Source organism: Staurois parvus, unplaced genomic scaffold, assembly GCF_062004578.1.
Source record: "Staurois parvus isolate SC_StPar_1 unplaced genomic scaffold, SC_StPar_1.0 ptg000730l, whole genome shotgun sequence".
In the NCBI taxonomy this organism is placed as follows: domain Eukaryota; kingdom Metazoa; phylum Chordata; class Amphibia; order Anura; family Ranidae; genus Staurois; species Staurois parvus.
Genome location: NW_028318526.1, coordinates 855,001 through 879,348, shown reverse-complemented (window position 1 = coordinate 879,348; position 24,348 = coordinate 855,001). Strand labels below are relative to the sequence as shown.

At 41.6% G+C, this 24,348-nt stretch overlaps 1 protein-coding gene across 2 annotated transcripts in view; it reads left to right on the top strand.

Moving 5' to 3' along the window:
* The window catches only part of LOC149445306 (pre-mRNA-processing factor 39-like), a 68,396-nt gene that overhangs the window by 43,941 nt on the left and 107 nt on the right, over positions 1–24,348 (top strand). For both annotated transcript variants that reach the window (XM_089653970.1, XM_089653971.1), the window contains 8 exons: positions 1,794–1,898; positions 2,002–2,166; positions 8,042–8,168; positions 8,426–8,694; positions 9,787–9,965; positions 17,694–17,750; positions 23,163–23,664; positions 23,748–24,348. The exon at positions 23,748–24,348 is cut by the window's right edge and continues 107 nt beyond it. In XM_089653970.1, coding sequence (XP_089510096.1) covers positions 1,794–1,898; positions 2,002–2,166; positions 8,042–8,168; positions 8,426–8,694; positions 9,787–9,965; positions 17,694–17,750; positions 23,163–23,664; positions 23,748–23,792 — 1,449 coding nt within the window. In that variant the 3' untranslated portion in view covers positions 23,793–24,348. The remainder of the gene's footprint in view (positions 1–1,793; positions 1,899–2,001; positions 2,167–8,041; positions 8,169–8,425; positions 8,695–9,786; positions 9,966–17,693; positions 17,751–23,162; positions 23,665–23,747) is intronic.

Here is a 24,348-nt window from a genome sequence, read left to right as displayed (position 1 = left end):
AGTGGAATGTACCCTCCTTCACATCTTTTTGTCATGCACCAAACTTAAACCTTTTTGGACCACTGTTAGGTTGACCATGAAACAATTAACAGTCTTTGATCTAGGTAATGACCCTGCCAGATTCCTACTTCACTTTTCCCCTCTGCCAAGGAAACGCTACAAAAAAAACTTATTCATTTAGTAAATGCTGGAAGCAGGAGACTCCTCTTTCCCCTGTGCTGTGGTTCTCCAAGTTTTCCAAAATCCACCAAATGGAAAGCCTCATGGTGGTTCTCAAGGGCAGAAAAGAGAAATATCGTTGCACATGGTTCCACTGGACCTGGTTCACATGCTGTTGGGACTATGAGGCCTTGATGGCAGATGGTACCTGATTTTGTTCATCTTGTATTGTTTTTCTCATTTGGAGATGCCCAGTCCCTGGACACAGTGATGCTGAGATCCCTTTCCCCCTCCTTAACGTAACCCTAATACCCACCACTCCCTTGTTCTTCTTCTCCAACCACCACCACTCTTCCCCTCTTCCTTTTTTTTTTTCCTTCTTTTCTTTTTCTCTCCTCTCCCAATACCCCCCTTCTTATTCTCTCCTCTCCCAAACCCCATGCCCCCCCTCCCCTCCTCTACCCCGTGTCTTGCCTAATCCCTAAATGTACACGGAGTTCGACCTTTGGTTGTCCTGCTTCAACGCACTAGTCTAGACACATTCCTGTTATCTCTGCACTTAAGTATTTGGACTGGTCTTCCAAAGTTCCATGTATGCCTCATCCGTTCTCCATGTGCCTACTGTGGATTTATATTTCCATTGTGCCCAAACTCTGTGCTTTGTATTGTTTTGGTAGTGACGGCTTAGCTTTCACTGATCACGCCCACCACTAATAAATGTCACTTTCGAAAATTACGTAGCTAGCTGGCAGGGGACACGCTAGGAGCCGTAAGGAAAAGAAAAACTGGAGGGATAAAGATCACGTGACAGGTGGGCTTTAAACCAAAAAAGAGGTACAAGGATGCAAATTTTTGAAATTTTAATAAGGCAGGTGTACTAAATGGGTGGATTAGGGTTGATTGGTGCTTATTAACCAGTTCCCAACCACGCTATAGCCGAAGGATGGCTGAAACGTGGTTGTCTGGTTCTGGGACGACGTCCATGGACGTCATTCCAGAACACGCCCCCCCCGGCGGCGCCGTCAAGCCATTTTTAATGTATTGTTAATAAACAATTACAATACCTCTTCATCGATGTGTAGACATGTAGCTATCTAGAGGTGTTCTGATGGTGTACAACATGTTCCTGGAAATCTAATATCCAGATTGCATAATTGGTAGGTCCTCTTATTCACAAATCATTTTGAGATAGCAAACAGAACACAAACAGCAATTTATTCAGAACTGAGAAAGGTGTGAATGCGCCAAGTGTTTTCTAAAATCTGTGCAGTGTACAATATATATATATATATATATATATATATAGATACCACAAGGTTCACTTTGATTTAATAATTTAGTACTTAGCCTGCATACAAGACTTCAGTGGCCAAACATTTTCCCAAAACTTGACAGTAGCCTCCTAATACAAAATGTATTTATTGATTTTTTTTTTTTTTTTCCGTCCTCTCATTTTATGTGCCTGTGTAGCTATAGTCCCCAAGAAACCAAAAAAACATAGGCTTTGGTGTATATAATAATTTTATAATGATAAGCTTCATAATATAGTCAAGGGAGCTAATTGATATGATACGTGCAAAATGGTGAATGATCTATGTATATAAAATTTGTTGTTTTTTTTTTTTTTAAATTAGGAATCTGATATAGCAAGGTTTCAGGAACATATACTCAAAATTAGAGAACAGTTGTATATATTAAATGAAGCAGAAGTTAAAAAGCGCTGGACTTTTGAAGAAGGGGTGAGTGCACTCTCATTCACTTTTTTTTCACACCCCTTTCTCCCACTCTGTTCATATTTTTTCTATATGTTCTGTTTTCTTTTTTACAATTTCTTCCATCCAGATCAAGCGGCTTTATTTCTACGCTATACCAATAAATGTTAAGCAACTGGAAAACTGGAGAAAATATCTGGAGTTTGAGGTGTCTCAGGGTCAGCATGAGCGTACAGTAATACTGTATGAGCGCTGCCTGATGACTTGTGCACTTTATGAAGATTTCTGGCTGTTGGTAAGTCTTATTTATCATATTTATTTTCTTGGGCAAAAACTATTAGTTTAGCCATAGATTTTACAAGGTGGTTGGACATGCAGCCATAATATGAAAGTCCTCAGGGTAAAAGCATCTTAAAAGCTATGCATTGACTAATGGTGTTGACATCTTTCTGCCTGGGGCAACTGCATTCCATTTCTGTGGGGCAATCTAGTGTAGATATAAGATTAAAATGTGCACAATCATACATCAGTTTTAAAGTGGAAGGAAAGGCTTCACCTTTAACCACTTGCCTACTGGGCACTTCTACCCCCTTCCCGCCCAGGCCAATTTTCAGCTTTCAGCGCTGTAGCACTTTGAATGACAATTGCACGGTCATACAACATTGTACCCATACAAAATTTGTATTATTTGTTTCATACAAATAGAGCTTTCTTTTGGTGGTATTTAATAACCACTGGGTGTTTTATTTTTTGCTCTATAAACAAAAAAAAGAGCAAAAAATGTGAAAAAAAAGTTTCTTTGTTTCTATTATATAATTTTGCAAAAAGGTAATTTTCTTCCTTCACTGATGTGCGTTGATGAGGCTGCACTGAAAGGCAGCACTGATGGGCACTGATAGGTGGCATTGATAGGCAGCACTGATAATGCTGCACTGATGGGTGGCACTGATGGGCAGCCTTGATGGGTTGCACTGATGGGAACAGGTGGGTGGCACTGATGGGTACAGGTGGGCGGCACTGACGGGCACTGATGATCAGTGCCGATCCCTTTGCTGAAAATTGCCAGTTCTCGGCAGTACTTTCCTCACGCTGTGACAGCGTGAGGAAAGTGCAGCTGTTAACTGGCAACTGTATTTACCCGGTGATCTACTTTGTCATTGGACACAGCTGATCACGTGGTAAAAGGCCGCCGTGATTGGCCATTTACCGTATGACGTGATCAGCTGTGTCCGTAGGACACAGCGATCATCGGTGGCGCCGGGGGGCGTGTTCTGGAATGATGTCAATGGACGTCGTCCCAGAACCAGACAACCTCGCTGTAGCCATCCTTCGGCTATAGCGTGGTTGGGAACTGGTTAATAAGCACCAATCAACCATAACCCACCCATTTATTAGACCTGCTTTATTAAAATGTCTAAAATTTGCATCCTTGTACCTCTTTTTTGTTTAAAAGCCCACCTGTCACGTGATCTTTATCCCTCCAGTTTTTCTTTTCCTTATGACTCCTAGCGTGTCCCCTGCCTGCTAGCTACGTAATTTCCGGAAGTGACATTTATTAGTGGTGGGCGTGATCAGTGAAAGCTAGGACGTCACTTCTGGAAATTGCATGTATAATTGGTGTTGCTCCGGGGCCTTCCCACGGAAACTGGTCCCCCACCTGTTGTTTGCCTTCACAACCCCACAGGTGAAGTAGCAAGTAAGCTGCTTTTGTCTGCGGACACACGCGTATTGACACAGACATAGACACACACACGTGGATGGCCGGGAAGGAAGGGAGCAGAGCCGGGCAGGTCATGGGCTGGGGCTACTTGGAGTTATGCTTCAATGTTTGCAGAGAAGCTGACACCAATTTAGGAAACTGCCTGTGAGCAGCCGCATTGGGCTGTAGGTTAGACTGCTGTTTCTAATCTAGACAGTCACCAATTAAGAAAATGCATAATACAAACAAAAGTTTTTGTTTAAACCCAGCTGGCCAGACCATTTTTGCAATTTTTCGATTGCTTTTTTATTTTTACCTTACAGCTTTCAGAGTTTATAATAAACCCCCAAACCATATATTTTCCAAAAGCACAAGACCAGTCGAATAAAAAAAAGGTGATACTGATTTTTAAGGCCCTGCGATATTTGCGCAAATGGTTTTTTTGCCAAAGCAGTATTTTTGCTAAAACTACATTAAAATCTTTGTTAGCAGATAGAAACACAGCAAATTTTTCAATATTTCTGCTAATTATAAAAGCTTGGCATGTATTGAGTTAATAATTAACAAATATTTGTCAATTTTAAATTGCACCTTTTTGCGAAATAGTGAAAATCAAACATACACAAAAATGTCTCTAAAAATCTGGAGGTTCTCATTTTTCACTTACAGATTTTAAAGTTTATAAAAGACCCCCCAAACCATATATTTTCTGAAAGGACATGACAAGTCGAACAAAAAGAAGGTGCTGCTGATTTTTTTAGGCACCACAATAGTTGCGCAAGTGTTTATCAAATTGCTATTTTCACACAAAAAAAACACTAAAATCCTTATTTGCTCATAAAACAACAACACAGCTTACAAAATTCCTGCTAAATTCCTACTAAGACCTCATTCAGTGGGGTGTACTAAAGCGTATGTCCATGAAGGGCCGTGTTTACCTGCACAGGGAGGCACAGGTAGTCCTATTCACATCAACTGGGACACAGCAGCTGCAAGGACAGATCTAACATCCATGGGGGGTGTAGGTCCATGGTCCCAAACGCAGGCAGTTTGAGTTCAGGGACATAAACTCACATGGATGTCAAGTTGGGAGCAGTGGATGTCTTGATGCAGCAACTGCATCCCGATTGATATGGACTGCCTGAACAAGAATACATAGAACACCTGTGCAACCTCTGTGTCCCAATTGACATCAATAGGACTGCCTGCATCCCTGTGCAGCTAAACATGGCCTCGCTGTAGAATGCGGCACATGAACAAGGCCTTCGGCTTTGTTTAGACTTGCGGTTGGGCTGCGAAATGCGCGGTTGATCTGCGTTTTTGCCTCCTGCCAAACACCCCCCCCCCCCCCAAGCTGCAATAGGCAGTGCACAGGGTGATGATGCTCTCAATACCACCCCAATATGCTCAAAACATACTATAATATACAATACAAAATGTGAAATCCGTATAAATGACAAAAAACACAAATAAAAAAGGTATATATATAAAAAATAAATAAATAAAATTATATACAAAACCAAAATAATAAAATTATTTTTTTTTTATATACTCGTGTCCAAAAATCAAAGTCATTCCCAACTTCAATTCCAATGCGAAAAATTCTCAAATCTTTGTTGCCGAGCCCTCCAATTGGCTCCAAAGGAAAATATGAACCTCAAAAAAAAAAAAAAGGAAAACTAATATAGTGCAGTAACTTTATACAAAATACATACATAAATACCAATATCTCCAAAATCATATGCACTGTGTGATTTTAAATCAAACGTGACCACATAAGTGAAAAGCGAACACAGTGTAACAACCGTGGTATGTGAATCACTCTGTGAATAAATAATCCAAGTGACAAAAAGTGTAAGGAGTAAATACCCTTTCCAAAAAGCCATAACAACACGCTTTATTAACGTAGGGGATAAATTCATATAACGCCAAAAAACGCCTTCCCAGCCTGAGTAACACTCTTTATGATGTCCTCACAGCCTCATAAACTCTTCTCCTAGATGTCGTCATGGCTTTATTGGGAGTACTCCATAATACTCATAGTACCCATGCTCTTCATTTTCCATGTATATAGCCACGCTTTCTTGGCGTGCGCTCCATTGCCATCCATTACCAAACACCACCAGCAGCTATATGGAATACTCCTACTTCTGCATTTGGTCTCCCTCTGCTGATAGTTTGATATTATAATACACTATCTGTGTTGCACTTGATCTCCCTCTGATGTCAGCCTTCTTCATTATACACGGCCACTTTGTTTCTAGTTTAAGATATGCTGTATCAACTATCCTTTTGACAGCCTATACATGGAAAATGAAGAGCATGGGTACTATGAGTACTAGAGAGTACTCCCAAAAAAGCCATGATGACATCTAGGAGAAGCGTTTATGAGGCTGTGATGACATCATAAAGAGTGTTACTCAGGCTGGGAAGGCGTTTTTGGAGTTATATGAATTTATCCCCTACATTAATAAGGTGTTTTGTTATGGCTTTTTGGTAAGGGTATTTACTCCTTACACTTTTTGTCACTTGGATTATTTATGCACAGAGTGATTCACATATCACTGTTGTTGCACTGTGTTCACTTTTCACTTATGTGGTGAAAACTCCCACTGGAATTGGAGTTGGGAATGACTTCGATTTTTGGACACGAGTATATAAAAAATAATAATTTTAGTATTTTTGTTTTGTATATAATTTTTTTTTATATATTTATCTTATTTGTGGTTTTCGTCAATTACACGGATTTCACATTTTGTATTTTATATTATAGTATGTTTTGAGCATATTGGGGTAGTATTGAGAATTTTACACTTTCAAGGGTGAAAGATAGACCTATATGCTAGAGGGTTAAATCTGTTTATTTGTTAGTTTGGCACATTGGATACCGTAGTTCATTTATTTATTAGGGTGATGATGCTTTCATGCTTCAGAAGCAAGGGAGATTTAGATTCATGTCTAAATCTACCCTTACTATGTTTTTTTATTTTTATTATTATTTACAACTTTTTTTTTTTTTTTTTCTTTTTAAAGGTACATTTTTATTTTTTCATTTTTTTTTTTTTACATTTATATATTTGGGGGGGGGACTTTGGAGAGACATCAGGGGTCTAAACAGACTTCTACTGTCACTTTTTTTAAACCGAAAAAGGGACTGAAGACAGCTGCCCTTGTGAGACACCATTCATTTTGAATAGTACCCCCATGCATCTCAGCCCACAGCGTGATCGTGGGTGCGGGAACCACAGAGAAACTGGTCAAAAAGACTATGAGGAAGAGCCAGCTAGCAGCTGCAAGAAGGGGCTCCCAGACACAAAAGAGGTGGGGGGCACTAAAGGAGGAGCCGGAGCAGCAAGGGGGGTCATCTGTTTTGGCAAATGGATCCCTCTTTGGCTGAAAGTTGGTGGGAAAGGCAGAAAAGGGAAGCCACAGAGTGATTGGGGTTTGCGAGGGGAGGGAGTAATCGGAGAAGGCAGGGTAAGGCAGTGTAATGGACAGTTGTAGGGGGGGTGGGGACAATTTTAGCTGTTAGCATAGGCAGGTGGAGGGACGGGAGACACAGGGCAGAGAAGTGGCAGCACAGAGGCGGCGGCGTGGGGTGGAGCAGGGGGGGATTTCACATTGTAGGTTAATAGCTCTGAACAGCGGCTTGTTAGTTGCTAATCAGAGCTATCCTTTTGTTCAGCTGAGTCTGCTGAACATCTCTGCTATAAGTTCATGGTCACTGAAGTGACCATGACTTAGAGCAGAGGAGGCATGCAGGTCCATACGCCGTACGGACCTGGCAGTGAAATGGTTAAACATACTAAGCAAGGGCAGAATTTTGTTTTTGACTAGAATTCCACTTTCAGATTTTGCTGCTTTAGTTAAAAAAATATGAGATGTAATCCATTTTGCCCTATATCTCTTTTCTGAACGCTAATTGGCATTTGAGTAAATTCTCTGACAAATGTGCTGCTCCTACAGTTTTGTAGCAAAGAGTGCAAGTAGACATAAAGAAAACTTGCTAAGGCAACCACACAGACATTTATTTGACTGTGATGTAAATGTAATTGTAACATTTTTTTTTTAAGTGACTGACCTGGAACAAGTATGGAATTCTTCACTTACTGTATGTTTGTTTTATATCCGTAACTTGGTCAGTATTGTAACAGTTGCATCTGTTTGACAGCCAGGAAAGTGGAATCATTTCAGCAAACAAGTCAGCAATGGCAGGCTGTAAGGCAACTTTTTAAATATTTTTTTTTCTTAAGCAGTCATGCAGCAATTTAAGTTGTAGGAGGCCTAATATAATAAATGAATCTTGTATTTTAGTGCTAGGTCCCCTTTAAATATCAGGGACTTCTGTTTATTATTTTCAAATGTTACTTCATGCTTTTGTTCTGAAAATTTAAAACTTTAAATAAAAAGATATTTAACCTAAATATCAGGGACTGTGAGAATTGAACTAATGAAGAATATTTCTATGCAGTATGCAAAATATATGGAGGGCTACTCAGTGAAGGCTGCCCGTTCTATATATGAGAGAGCCTGTCGTATCCATTTACCAATGAAATATGGTATACATCTTCAATGGGCTGCATTTGAGGAGAAGCATGGTAAGTTACTATTTTCTGTTTTATGCATGTTGTGCCATATCATTTGTTTAGCCAGTGTTTTGCATCTCTAGTCTTCTATTCACAAGCTTCAGTCTTGAAGTATAACACATTTTGGGCCTGAAGAAAAAAAACCCAAAAATTGCTTGTAAACATAAGAGGTTCTGCCCTTCGAAGGTCTCCATTATTGGCTATAATTTTTTTTTATTTTTTACATGTGCATAATAGATTCTTTGTTGTGATGGTTATTTTTCTTCCAGGATGTTTGGACTCTGCCCGTGCCATTTTGTGTCACCTGGAAAAAAGAATACCTGGTTTAGCCATTGTACGTCTGAGGCGTGTTGGTCTGGAACGGCGAAATGGAAATATACAGGAGGCCGAAAAATTGTTAAAGGAGGCTGTGCAGATCAGTGCAACCACAAAGTTAGCAGGATTTTACACTGTGAAGCTCTCACGGCTTATTCTAAAGCTCCAGAGAGATCCTCACAAGGCAAAAGTTGTACTTGGTGAAGCCCTTAAGAGGGATCCGGTGAGAATGATTAAACTATTAAAAGTAGATGTTTGGTTTGTACTCTGCTATGTAGCTTCAGTATTCAACTTCTGTTATTGTATTCTTGTTTATGAACTTGTCTTCAGCCATAAAGACAGCAAATCTGTAAGATCTGCTAATCATTGTCGATTACATTTATAACAGATCAGGCTGTGCTTGCCAAAGAGATTAAGTCTTGGGCATTTAGGTCTGCTCATGTATGGGTAGCTTTAAAGGGAATGTGTCTGAATGCACATACAAATTTTTATCTTGATTTCTCCTTCTTTATATAGACTTTAAAATAGACTCCCTCAAGAGCTGGTTCTAGCCAGCTCTGTAGATTACTTTAAAAAAGGCCTGGATGCTTTCCTAAATGCACATAATAACTGGGTACTAATATTTATAGGTAAAGTTGATCCTGGGAATATCTGATTGCCTCTTGGGGGATCAGAAACAATTTTTTTTCCCCTGCTGGAACAAATTGGATCATGCTTTATTGGCATTATTTATTTATTTATTTTTTGTCTGCCTCTGGATCAACTGTGGGTATAGGATAGCATACATGAAGGTTTTGCATTTGTGGGTTTTTTTTTTTTTTTTAAGTGTTATTTTAGTTGAACTGAATGGACTAGTGTTTTTTTCAGCCAGATTACTTATGCAACTATGTAACAAGTACTGTGTTTGATTTTCTGTGTATCTGTCTTCTAGGTCAGCAACTCAAGTAGTTAAAGGAAGGATTAAAAATTACATTCCTGCAGTGTGCGCCATCAAAAACAACTTTGCTTTGGCAGCTGCCCTATTGTGTCCTGACAAGTTCCTCCTAAAGGAAAAAATATTTAAATGGCCCATGCCATATAAAATTGGCAAGAAAAATATACGTATTTTTGTTGCTTATTTGTTTCTTAAAATTAGAAAAGTTTTGTTAGATCGCCCAAGCTATTTTGTTTTGCATTTTTTTGCAGTCATATTCCTTATTAGTATTTTTTCACTATGTTTTACCATGAGAGACACAGTATCAAACCATTTGGTGTATTGGGATTTTAATTAGCATGTTCTTTACCTTAAATATATATATATATATATCTCGCCTAGGATAATCTCCATTTACATATGTGTATGCTGGAGGTTGAGATGTCCAGAGATGACACTGAAGATGCTCCTCTGGTCTGTGTGGAACAAGCTTTGAAAAGTAAACTGTCTGATGATTCAAAGAAGATCCTATCTCAAAAACGACTTGAATTTCTAGAAGACTTTGGCAGTAGTCTAGCAAGGTAAAATATCCTTTCCTGGTTAGCCCAGTCTGCCTTTATCTGTATGTGTTCGTACAAGAGCACATTCAGATGCCTAGCATCAGCATTTGGCAATTGTGTTTTAAACTGTGGCTAATCTAATATCTGTTAAATAATTCTAAAGTCACTTTTACAATAACTGTATGTTTGGGCACCCACGATACACTATATTGCCAAAAGTATTGGGACACCCCTCCAAATCTTTGGATTCAGGTGTTCCAATTACTTCCATGGCCACATGGGTTTCCATGGCCAAGCAGCTGTATCCAAGCCTTACTTCACCAAGTACAATGCAAAGCATCGGATACAGTGGTGTAAATCACTGGAAACATGTTCTCTGGAGTGACGAATCATGCTTCTCTGTCTGGCAATCCAATGGTCGTGTCTGGGTTTGGTGGTTGCCAGGAGAACAGTACTTGCCTGACTACATTGTGCAAAGTTTGGTAGAGGGGGAATGATGGTTAGGTAGTATTTCAGGGGTTGGGCTTCGCCCCTTAGTTCCAGTGCACGGAACTCTTAAGGCCTCAGCATACCAAGACATTTCGGACAATTTCATGCTCCCAACTTTGTAGGATCAGTTTGCTGATGGTCCCTTCCTGTTCCAACATGACTGCGCACCAGTGCACAAACCAAGGTCCAAAAAAACATGGATGAGCAAGTTTGGGGAGGAGGAACTGGACTGGCCTGCACAAAGTCCTGACCTCAACCCGATAGAACGCCTTTGGGATGAATTAGAGCAGAGACTGCGAGCCAGGCCTTCTCATCTGACATCAGTGCCTGACCTCACAAATACGCTTCTGTAAGAATAGTCAAACATTCCCGTAGACATACTCCTAAACCTTGTGGACAGCCTTCCCAGAAGAGTTGAAGCTGTTATAGCTGCAAAGGGTGGACAAACTCAATATTGAACCCTACGGACTAAGACTGAGATGCCATTAAAGGGGTGTGTGTGTGTGTGTGTGTGTGTGTGTGTGTGTGTGTGTGTGTGTGTGTGTGTGTGTGTGTGTGTGTAGGTGTAGGTGTGTGTGTGTGTGTGTGTGTGTGTGTGTAGGTGTGTGTGTGTAGGTGTCCCAGTACTTTTGGCAATACAATGTATATGTTCATATCTCACAGGAAACAAATTGGTTGTCATAGTGATAGCATACCCTATTAGATGAAGTAGCTTCACTAATGTGGATGCAATTGACTATCCAGCATCCTTAATCTCTGATTCCTGGAAATTATTCGCAAAACAAAGTATTTAAAGTAAAATCCCTTTCTTGGAGTTTATTAAGGGAGAGTCAGAGGAATTCTGAGATGTATAGGTTACCACTTTCAGGAGAATTGGCAAACTAATGCAGGCACACAAAGCTGTTAATCAGACAGTATAACCCATCCAACGTTTGTGCAAAAGCAGTAAAGGTTTGATCTCAAAGCGGGGGGGTGGGGCCTATGTTACTTAATGAAGTTCAAGAAAATGATTTTACAACAAGTCAAAATGTTGTGTTCTTAATCATTCATTAAGGTACATAGAGTCAGAAGGATTCTTAAATATATGGGATGTCCGTAAGCAGTTCAACTTAGGGTCAGGCCACACAACAAACAATGCTACAAGCCCACAAAACTACATTGTCAAATTGGGGGCAGTTTGCATCTCAAGGAGCCATGCGAAGGTCCTTGTGTCCAAAGCTGGCATCAGATAACCCCCAAACAACCATCTGGTAAACCTCAGAGAACATGTGAATGGAAGACCAGATGGCAGTCTTGCAAATCTGGGAAACAGCCTAATGCTGAAAGGCCCAGCAGACACTTGTGGATCTAGTAGAGTGCGCCTTAACTGGGGATGGGTGGAACCTTATCCTTAATAAAGAGTTGCTGGAGCCACCTAAAAATGGTGGAATAGTAGGAAGGTTGTCCCTTACAGGGACCCTCAGGAAAAGGAAGTTGGTCATCCAGAAAGAATAGGTAGTTGAGAGAGAAACTCAGCTTGTACCATGTCCAAACAATGGAAGGAAATGGTGCTCTACAAGAGAGGGTCTCCAACTCAGAAACTGGCTTCACATAGGTGATAGCAGCAATGAATGTAACCTTGTGGGTGAGTGTGGACAGGAGAATGTCTGATAAGTTCAAAGGGGAGTTTTTCAAGAGCTGATAGAACCAAATTGAGATTCCATGAAGTCATCGGTGGATATACAGATGAAGTTATATGAGCAATCACCTGTACATAGACCTTTACCAAGGAATGAGAGTCAAACAGTCTTTGAAAAAAAACACAGCAGCCAAGATTCTGGCCTTTGATAGTACTCAACGCTAAATGTTCAGCCAGACCTGGAAAGTCAAGACGCCTCTCAGACAGGGCTGGAATCTGAGGTTCTGCCCAAGACAGAATCAGCTTGGTTTCTCTTTCAACCACAAGACTTCTGGTTCCTCCCTGATGGATGTCTGCCACTGTTGTGACATTGTCTGAGGGAATCCAGAATGGATCATTTTGCAGTCGAGAAGTCCTGCATTGAAGAGATTGACAGACTTCCAATGACGACCAAGTCCCCTTCACTGTCCAGGACCCCTTTCCTGTGTGACAGTCTGGCATCCATCTTGAGAATCTTCCAGACCAATAGAAGAAAGGACTTTTCTTCAAGTCCGGGGCTGCATTTGTGAGCCATCAAGCCAGAGATAACCTGGCCCTGGATGTCGGGCAAATTGATAAATCCAGGAACTGTACCTTCTTGTCCCACACAGCCAGGATGTTGCGTTGCAACAATCTGGAGTAGAATTGGCCACACAGGACTAGCTAGAAGGAGGTGACTGTCAAGCCCAGGACTCTTTTATGCAAATAAAGAAAAGAGTTTTGAACTCTGAACATGAGCTTCTGAACATGAAAGCCAAAGTTCAGGATACTAGAGTATTTTCTAGAAGTCCTAAATTCTCCAGTGATGAGTGGGTTCCAGGCTCCAGCACTGATTTCTGAAGCTTCAGGATGCTACTGAACTGTTGAACAGTCCTTTGGACATTGGCCGTCAGTGACTGACCAGACTGTTCCCTCCATAACAAGTCTAGATATCCCACAATAGGAATGACCCTTGAGCACAGCAAAGCTTGAGTGGTGAACACTCAAGGCGCAGTGGACAGGCCAAATGGAAGGGTCAGTGGAGAAAGCTGCTTTAGGTATATCCTTGGACTATTCCCCCAGGATTTGGCAAAAGGAAATGACACCAGTGACGGGTTGCCTAGCAGGGGCTGTTGGGAGAACAAGGGCATGGTTTCCATTCTCTTGTCTACTGTGTCCTTAAACATTGGGATGTCCTCATTGAGAGCAGTGTTTTGTTCAAGCAAAAAATCCACAATCGGAATGCTCGGCAAAATGCTTGGTAGGTGAAAATAGCCACTCAGATGTAGATCAGTCACTGTTGGAAGGCAACATTTTTTTATATCAGACATTTATGGTTTCTTACTACCTGGTTAACAAAGAACCATTTGGCCTGTTGGATGTCATCTTGGAGTGTCAGTAAAACAAGAATTTACAACAGGGTGTGTGTAACAAAGGATTGCATACCAAAATCCTTGTCCTGGTAGTTCACACATACCCCCTAGTGGTGGGGCATGGAGGTAAGAAAGCCTCAGTCCAGATTCTTTGGTGACATGAAGATTAAAATGACAGATTACATGGCTTCTAGGCAGAAGAAAGAAACTGGATGTGGACTGGAATGTTGACCTAGGTCGGGTGTTGGCAACCCGCGGCTCCAGAGCCGCATGCAGCTCTTTTTCACCTTGGCTGCGGCTCCGGAGCACACTGCCCACCAGGTGACAGGCAATAGGGCAACAATGGGCAAACTACGGCCCGGCGGACATTTTAATCCGGCCCGCGGAGCTAGGCTCCTCTCACAGTCCGCCCTGAAGACCGGTGTAGCATGAAAATCTGTCTCCTATGAGGATCTGTACCCCTCGACGTATCTGCGCATGTGCCGGAGATCGCCGATCGGCTGCTAATGCCTGAAACTGGCACATGCGCAGATACGTCGAGGGGGACAGATCCTCATAGGAGACAATTTTTCATGCTACACCGGAACGGCGCGGGAACAAGGCGAGAGGAACGCGCGGAGCAAAGGTAAGTGAATTGACACAGGGGGGACTTGGGGACTTAATATGGGGGATGAATTACTATAGGGGGGATGAATTACTGTGGGGGATGAATTACTATATGGGGGATGAATTACTATATGGGGGATGAATTACTATATGGGGGATGAATTACTATGGGGGATGAATTACTATGGGGGATGAATTACTATATGGGGGATGAATTACTATATGGGGGATGAATTACTATGGGGGATGAATTACTATGGGGGATGAATTACTATGGGGGATGAATTACTATATGGGGGATGAATTACTATGGGGGATGAATTACTATGGGGGATGAATTACTATGGGGGATGAATTACTATATGGGGGATGAATTACTATATGGGGGATGAATTACTATATGGGGGATGAATTACTATATGGGGGATGAATTACTATATGGGGGATGAATTACTATATGGGGGATGAATTACTATATGGGGGATGAATTACTATGGGGGATGAATTACTATGGGGGATGAATTACTATGGGGGATGAATTACTATAGGGGGGATGAATTACTATAGGGGGGATGAATTACTATAGGGGGGATGAATTACTATGGGGATGAATTACTATGGGGATGAATTACTATGGGGATGAATTACTATGGGGATGAATTACTATATGGGGGATGAATTACTATGGGGGATGAATTACTATATGGGGGATGTATTTTCAGTTTTAAAAATGTGGCTCTCAAAATAAATTTCAATCGTGGTTTTGGCGAGATTTGGCTCAGTTGAAAAAAAAGGTTGCCCACCACTGACCTAAGGCTATGATTGTGATTATGACGATACACTGTGGCCCTGATTAACCCTTTGCTTACTGGGCCCTTAAACCCCCTTCATGACCAGAGCGCTTTTTGCAATATATGCAGTGTCGGATTTGTTTTAAATGTTGCAATGGTTTTGCGGCTCCCAGTCTTTTTTTCCCTCTCGGAAACGGGTCCAAGTGGCTCTTTATGTCTTAAAGGTTGCAGACCCCTGACCTAGGTCAAAGCATTTTTGGCAAAAGCAGTGCCCCCTGGTGTAGACAATGACATACTTCCGGGAGGATGGCTGCAGTAATACTGTACTTCCTAGTGATTAGGGAGGACAGCTCCTTATAAGTTATGGATTGCCGCTCCTTGGATGGAGGACTACATCGGGCTGGTCGAGAGTGTTTTTTTGGATGGTGTCTGTGAGTGTTTTAAACGCAAGGGTCAGCTACCCAGATCCCAGACAAAGGATATTCAACTTTGAGAATGAACTTACGTAACGTACCACCTTTGCTGTTTTATTACTATATGCTGTGTAATATTTGTTTAGATTTCTCTGTTAGTGTTTTACATTCTTTGTAAATAAATAAGACCTTTGCTTCTTTGAGCTTTGTGTTTATTATTATAGCTAATATTGTAATATATTACTACCATTAATATTGTCAGAGCTTAGATATACTAGCTACTTATAGGGACAGACAAGATAGCACATATTTTAATATAAGTAGGGGAAAATCCAAAAACAACCCCCCCCCCACACACACACACTTATTTCAGTCACCATACAAAACAGATGGCAGTAGAGAGTGAACTAGGAAGGTTTTGACAGTTTGGGGACTTCAGAGGTAGCCCAGACTGGTAATCTTAGAGAACTCAGACACTGGTTGCTCCTTATCAGATGTATATGCACCATGTCACTAGGAAAGAAAATAGTATCTTTAGGACTAGGCAGCAGACTGAACATCTCGGATACAAAATCAAACACTGATAGGTTACATTCCTGATCATCTTCAACTCTATGTCCAGAAGCAGCTACAGGCATATCAGAGACAGACCTAGGAGTGTAGTAGGTGTAGAATAATTTTGGATTCATACATGTGTGGTGCGAATTAAAGCTCTGTTTTCACAGCTAATTGACAAAGTAGTTGTTCTGCAGTTCAGCTTAAGTTTAGATCGGGATCAGGTCAGGATTTTATCCTGTTCATGACTGATGACGTGCAATTAAGTAGCATTCCCATGGAAGTCAATGAGCCTGAATTTGCACCTAAGCTGGACCGCATTGCTCAGAAAACTGAAAGGACTCTTTCAATTCGCACTGAATCTGCATTTCAGTTGCACCGCATATATATGAAAAGGCACAACAGAAACTAATGTTATTTTACGTCAAGCAAATTTGATGTGGTTTAAAATCATCCAATTCGCATATATGTGAAGCGGCTCTTACACTTGCAGCCCATGTCCATTATGATAGCAGTGACGTGCGTGTAAGATATGCCATAGTTGATTAAAACTTGTTGCATGACTAGCAATAATGTGGCACTAGGACCCAGGGACCCAAAAATGGTTGAAGGTAGCTCTAAAGGAGATTGTACAATCAGAGTGTATATTGTATGGTGACCTTTACACCTCTAGCACAGTTGCTCTTTGATAGTGTGACAAGAGTTATGATGGCTTGTAGTATTAGAAGTGCCTGTGATACACAACCTGGGTCTACCAGAACTTCGATGCCAAAAATATAGGAGCTAAGAAGTGAAAAATGGCACTTTCCTGGCTGTCATGCTGATTTGAAGGCATCATTACTTTCAGGCACTGACATGAAACAAGTATGGAGAAGTTATGATTTCACCTGCTGTATGGTTGTTTGGTTCAGTGACTCTGAGCATTTGTTTTAAGAGATTACCATAATAGCAAGACATTTGGCATATTCAGAAACAATATAGCAATAGTAGCCTGTATTTCAGCATTTGTGTACTGTAAAATTTGTGAAACGGTAAAACATTTTAGGGTTAGGCCCTTGTCAAGATGTTAGTGCTGCCTCTGTCGTCTTTTGGCTCGATTGATGTTTGACACCTCTTTTTATCTTGGTGACCATTGTGACCAGGGCAGTAAGTAAGGGGAAATCCAGCATTTGTCACTAGAACAAGAGCTGTGCGGAAACCATTCAATAGGGACACCTGTTCTGGTGCCAACGGTTTAAAAGGGGAATTCCCCCCTTACTTTGGAAGATTTCTTCTAATTTCCTGTTATGTCTCCAGGACAGAAAGTAAGGGGAAACCTCCCCAACAGAATACAGACAGCAAAAAAAAAGGTTTTAATCCTTCTCTACTCCATCCGAAGCAAAAAGACATTTTAGCTGTCCTTACACTTAAACAACTGTAAGGACGGGCTGTTTGATGGGCGAATGCAGCCTGCTTTTGACATCTGTTTGAACACTGCTGAGATCATTCAGAATTCATAGCAGGTGCAGTTGACCTGCTTCAGCTTTTTTTTTGTATTCTCATAGATTTGTATAGGAAGAGAAGCCGTTCTAAAGCGAACTAAAGTCCATCGACACAGGCCCTCAGGGGTTGCTGTAAAATCTGCATGAGACCATACTGCGTAAATTGCCAAAAGGCAGAGGGAGAAATATAATGTGATAGAAAATAACGTTTGGTGTTGCTTAATCTCAGTATAAAAATAGGATGCATGTCAAAATATGTTTACAGTAATACTTTTACTGAAGGAAGCCAATATGTCTCATTACTTTTGCCAGTTAAAGTGTCAGCTGTGTGCATAACATCACTCTGCTACTTTTGCTAGATTTTGCTTGGTGCTTCTTTATGATTGTTTTATGTTTATTCTGTAGCTGGGTGAATGCCTACAATGAAAATCAAACATATCTGAAGAGAAAAGATGATGATGGGTGAGTGCCTTCACTAAATAATGTTTTTTGTTTTGTGTTCCTCTCCACAGTTGTAAAAACGTACTGTATATGACCAGGCCTCATCTAAACAGCTCAAACTAATTTGCTTAGTGAAAGAAATGGTGGATGACGCCATCCTGAACTCAATAACAGCAAAGTCAGCAATTGGGTCTGCTGGTGATCACATCACCCTCTCCGCAATTATAAACACATGTATGCTACACAGTACTTAGAAGTGAAAGTTACCTATTTACAGAAGAACTAGCAAGTTGTCCGTTAAATGGTACCTGATGCTGGAATAAGTTGTTTGTGTCTTTTCCATCTTTTCTTTCTCCCGGTCTTTCTTTTGTTTACACCAGTTATTTCTCTCTTCTTTCAAATGAGGACTGCTTGTGGTGCCAAAAGATTAGAATTTCTATATCTTCCTGATCTATATAATTTTAGTCATGGGGAGCAACATTGTCGCTCTAGGACAGGAAGCGTTTTAGGGCTATAGACACCTCCCCCTCTCCTGAACTCCATAAAATAGGGGGAAGTGTTCTGCAGTTCACAAAGAGCTAAGAGCAATGTTAAAGGAGTATAGCTAAAGCTCTTTTGGCTGTACTTCTGTGGATCACACTCCTTTGACCGGCTTTCAGCTGACAGCGGGCTTCAGCCCGCTGTCGGCTGACGTCACTCAGCCAGTTTAGGCTGGGGAAAGATCTTGACTTCAAAATCGGGATCCACCCTGGAGTCTAGAGGGGCACTTGACTCAGCCTCTCAGCGATCCGCTGAGAGCCTGAGTCAGCCGCTCCCCCCTTATTCACAGCCCAGCACTCCAGTGAGCGCTGGGGGGGCAGAGTAGACAAGCTCTAAGGGTGAGAGATCAGCGATCACATGATCGCTGAGTTCTCACAGCCGCTCTGAGCAGAGAGCGGTGACTGTCAGTCACCGCTCTCTGCTCAGAGCGGCTGTGAGAACTCAGCGATCATGTGATCGCTGAGTTCTCACCCTTAGAGCCGGCGGGGGAAGTATGGTAAGTATGACTGGGCAAAAAAAAACCCTACTTCTTTTAACTGATAACAGGGAGCACAGGAAGCTCACTATATTTCTAGCATCATCGTCAGTTTTTTTTTTTTTTTTATTTTGTATTTATAAAACAGATATAACAAAACACTTTTAGTAGTATATTTTCTTGATTCAAAGTGCAAATAAGAGAAATTGTTAAGGATTACATATATTACCACCAACGAAGTTACCGAACTCCTTTCCAAGGCTCACTTCATCACCTGTCCCCTAGACCCTGTCCTCTCACGATTATTGCCGCCTCCATCCTACTCTATCCTAAACTCTCTAACCCGCGTCTTCAACTTCTCACTCTCCACGGGTAGCTTTCCCTCCCTGCTCAAACGTGCACTGGTTACCCCCGTACTTAAAAAAACCCTTGCTGGACCCCACCTGTTAGAATAACTTAAGACCCATCTCCCTGCTCCCGTTTGCCTCCAAGCTTCTCGAGTACCTTGTTTACAAACATATGAACTGCTACCTCACTGATAACAACCTTTTCAATCCTCTACAGTCTGGCTTCTGCCCACAACATTCCACTGAAACGGCCCTACTAAAACTCACTAACAACCTACTAACTGCTAAAACCAATGGCCATTACTTCATATTCATACTCATAGACCTTTCCGCTGCCTTTCACACAGTTGACCACCCGCTCTTCCTCAGTAAACTCCACTCCATTGGCCTCCGTGACTCTGCTCTATCCTGGTTGTCCTCTTACCTTTCTCAGCGCACTTTTAGGGTCGCGTACAACAACTCCTCCACTCCTCTTCCTCTTTCCGTTGGGGTACCCCAAGACTCTGTCCTTGGGCCCCTCCTTTTCTCTCTCTTCACCTCCTCCCTGGACCAATTGACAACCTTCCATGGCTTCTAATACCACCTCTATGCTGATGACACTCAAATCTATCTCAGCTCACATCCTAAATCTCCTCACGTATCACAAATCTACTAAGCGACATATCAGTATAGATGTCACACCACTACCTTAAACTCAATCTTTCCAAAACTGAGCTTGTAATATTTCCTCCTCCCCCGATCCCTCACTCATGACTTTACCATTAAGATCCACAGCACAACCATTGGTCCTTCCCCTCATTCCAGCGTGCTAGGTGCAATACTAGACTCTGACCTCTCTTTTTGGGTCCCACATCCCATCACTGGCTAAATCCTGTCGCCTCAACCCCCGCAACATTTCCAAAATTCGCTCCTTTCTGACCATTGATACCACAAAACAACTTATCCACGCCTTGGTTATATCCCACCTTGATTACTGCAACTCCCTCCTCACTGGTCTACCGTTACACAGGCTATCCCCCCTTCAGTCTATTATGAATGCTGCTGCTAGACTCGTACACCTTACCAACCAATCATTGACTGCTGCCCCTCTCTGCTAATCCCTTTATTGGCTTCCATTAACCCAACATATAAAATTCAAAATACTAACCACAACATACAAAGCCATCCACAACAGTGCCTCTAGCTACATCACCAAACTCATCCGCAGATATCGTTCAAATCACTCGCTCTGCTTTTCCCAAGACATCTTGCTCTTTAGCTCCCTTGTCACCCCCTCCCATGCTCGCCTCCAGGACCTCTCCAGAGCCTCTCCCATACTCTAGAATTCCCTAACGCTGTATGTCCGGTCAGCCCCACCCTGTCTGCCTTTAGGCGAACTTTGAAAACTTATTTAGGGAAGCCTACCCAACCTCCACCTAAGGACTGCACTTGAGCCACCTCCATCAGATCATCTCCCGCAGCTATCACCTTTTGTACCACCTCCCCCTTCCTTTAGATTGTAAGCTCCACGAGCACGGCCCTCCTATTCCTTCTGTACTGAAATGTATTGTAATTGTACTGTCTCCCTTATATTGTAATGTGCTGCGCAAACTGTTGGCGCTATATAAATCCTGTATTATAATAATAATAATGTTACACAAAAACTGAAAATGACTACCAGACACATTTAGTGTAATTCTACTGAATGCCTGAGGGGTAAAAAGCAGTATTCTATAACAAACATATTCTGCATTTTTGCACACTGAGGAATACAATGCAGTTTGCATGTTACATGTAACAGAAAAATATGTATTCATGTATTCTCTGCCAACGCTTTGGGGTTTTTCCTACACGGATTGTGAGAGCTTCAAGCGGTTGTAAAGGGTTAAGATTTTTTATGCATTCTCTGCATTAAGGTAAAACACCTTTTAAATGCATCTTCCCCCCTGCCCCCCTATATACCTCTTAGACCGATCTCAATCCAACGTTGTGCCTGTGAGCAGTGGCACTAGACTTGGTCAGAGCTTGGGACCCACTGGCTCCTCCTGCTGTCAATCAAATCCAGTGATGGAGTGGGGGGGGGGGGGGGTGAGGACAAGCTGTACTGTGTATGTCAGGGGTGGGCAAACTTTTTGACTTGAGGGCCGCAATGGGTTCATATATTGGACCCGGGGGCCAGACCAAGACTAGACGAATGATGTGTATGTGTCATCCATAGTAAGTATAGTAATATTCCCCCATAGTAAGCATAGTAATTAATCCCCCATATAGTAATTCATCCCCCATATAGTAATTCATCCCCCATATAGTAATTCATCCCCCATAGTAATTCATCCCCCATATAGTAATTCATCCCCCATATAGTAATTCATCCCCCATATAGTAATTCATCCCCCATAGTAATTCATCCCCCATATAGTAATTCATCCCCCCTATAGTAATTCATCCCCCATATAGTAATTCATCCCTCATATAGTAATTCATCCCCCCTATAGTAATTCATCCCCCCTATAGTAATTCATCCCCCCTATAGTAATTCATCCCCCATATAGTAATTCATCCCCCATAAAGTAATTCATCCCCCATATAGTAATTCATCCCCCATATAGTAATTCATCCCCCATAAAGTAATTCATCCCCCATAGTAATTCATCCCCCATATAGTAATTCATCCCCCATATAGTAAATCATCCCCCCTATAGTAATTCATTCCCCATATTAAGTCCCCAAGTCCCCCGTGTCAATTCACTTACCTTTGCTCCGCGCGTTCTTCTCGCCGTGTCCCGCGCTGTTCCGGTGTAGCATGAAAATCTGTCTCCTATGAGAATCTGTCCCCCTCGACGTATCTGCGCATGTGCCAGTTTCAGGAATTAGCAGCCGATCGGCGATCTCCGGCACATGCGCAGATACGTCGAGGGGGACAGATCCTCATAGGAGACAGATTTTCATGCTACACCAGTCTTCAGGGCGGACTGTGAGGGGAGCCTAGCTCCGCGGGCCGGATTAAAAGGTCCGCGGGCCGTAGTTTGCCCATTGCTGGTGTATGTCAATGTGCAGCTCAGGATCAAGCCCGTATGAGAATCCCATAGCAATTGGCTTGCTATAGGGGCAGTTGGAAGGTGGGAGGAGCCAGGAGCACTGGCAGGGGACCCCAAAAGAGGAGAATCAGGGCTGCTTTCTACAAAATCATTGCATGAAGCAGGTAAGTATAATAAATATATATATATATATATATATATATATATATATATATATATATATATATATAATTTTATTTTTTTTTTTAAAGAAAAAAACCTTCACAATCACTTTTATTTCCGTTTAGCCTTTAAGAGCTATTTCAAGTCTCATTCCTGTGTGTCCCCAGCAAAAAGGGCTTGCCAGTGTTATTAATGTAGTGCAAGCTACTTATCTGAAGGTGGCATAGAAGATGAATTGTGGAATAAAGCATGCTGGTTTATGGAGCCACAGTAGGGAATTGGTGCTGGGTTGTTTATTGAATGATGGGGCTTGTCCACACCAGATGCTTTTAGGTGCTTTTGTAAATGCATCCTGAACTATTCACAGTAAAATCAATGTTTTACAATCATCCTGGTTCACACTCATTCAGTACCAGTGCTTTCAAAACAAATACAGTAGCTTCCATTTTTTCCTCATTGTGTAAATGCACCAGAACATACATAAACACAGGAGGAGGGAAAAGAAACCTCTGAAATGCATTAAAAACTCATGGAAACACAAACTGAATGTGGGTATTGTTGTGTGAACTAGTCCTAATAGTAAAGAAACAGCAGGGCAGGAACAGTATCCTTCCAAAGATTCCAGCAGGTACACCAGGAAAAGCCAAACGCTGCCCCCATGGATTAATCATCCTCTTAAATAGTAGTCAATTTCAGTCCACTTGGTAAACAGCACACTCTTTAAATTAATGTGTTGAGTCTACAGCACCTTCTTCTCTTGTACTATATTGGAGCTTGAATAGTATTTCCAGACAAAGGTTTCTACAATGCTTGTATACAGAACAATGAAACCACAATTCCTAGCATAATACATTGCTGATAAATTTATATTTTATATTTTTATTTTATGCAGAAAAAAAGAAAGCGATGTCAAGAAGGTCAAGAAAGACTCCTTTTCTGAAGACTGCTACCCACCAGGAGTTTCGCCACCACCTAAAAATTTAAAATCAGAAGTTCCTTGTAAGGATAGCTCTACAAAAAATGCACCAGCACCTACAAAGAGTCTATCTACAGCAAATGTTTTAGTGGCAGAAAAGAGTACAACTGTATCATCTTCTTCAAAAGAAAATACTAAGATACCTATCATAGAACCTTATAAAAGCAGTCATTACCGTAGCCCACGTCCATATTTTGCCCCTGTAAGAACATATGGTCCACCTCAAAATGTACCAATGCAGCCATTCTTTAGAAATCGTTTTTCAGCACCAAGAGAGAACATGTTTAGTGACTTCCATCAAGCAATGCATCCTAATTCACAACAAGGTTCCTTTAGTGGACCTCCTGGACCATTTATGGATCCTTCAAGAATGCCATTTAACATGCCCCCTATGTTTGGCTATGGACCATGGATTCAGGTGAGCCAAGATACTCAGATACGTTGCTGTGTGGGTGTTTTCTTGCATTGAATAACCATGTAAACACACCTCTCTTTTTATAGAACTTTGGAGCTCAAGCTTGGAACAGATTCTTTCCTCCCCAGTGATCCTGCATCATTCTGTTGTTCACAAGAAGGGGCCACCAGCTGATAAAAAGAAGAAAACCAATTACAGTTCATGGTGTTACATTTTTGTTTTCAGCTATAATTGAAGTACTCTTTTAGGGAGAATAAATTTATACAACTGCTAACAACACTGCTAATCAGGCACAAAAAGGTACCTGACCTTGAATTTGGATATCCACAAGAGTGCCCTGGTTGCTGCAAAGGGAAATCTGCTATACAAAGTTCAGTTCCTGAGGTTGAGTTTGGCTCTACCTGCTCTTGAACGTTTGTATTGACCAGTAGTTAAGGCTTATGGCCTCGCTGACCAATTGTGATATCTGCAAGGGAGAAAAGCTCCAGCCAGGACAAGTTAAGATTTGCATAATAGAGAGCTCAGAGTGTGGGGGCCCCAACAAGAAACACCAATGGCTAGCATCTAACTGTAGGTGTACTTTACCAGCAAGTATTGCTGACCTGTGGACATTGTTAAGCATTGACTCATTTAGGTATGAGGCTTATATGATGGTTTCTTTAAGTTGTTAAAGTTTTATATTGGTAT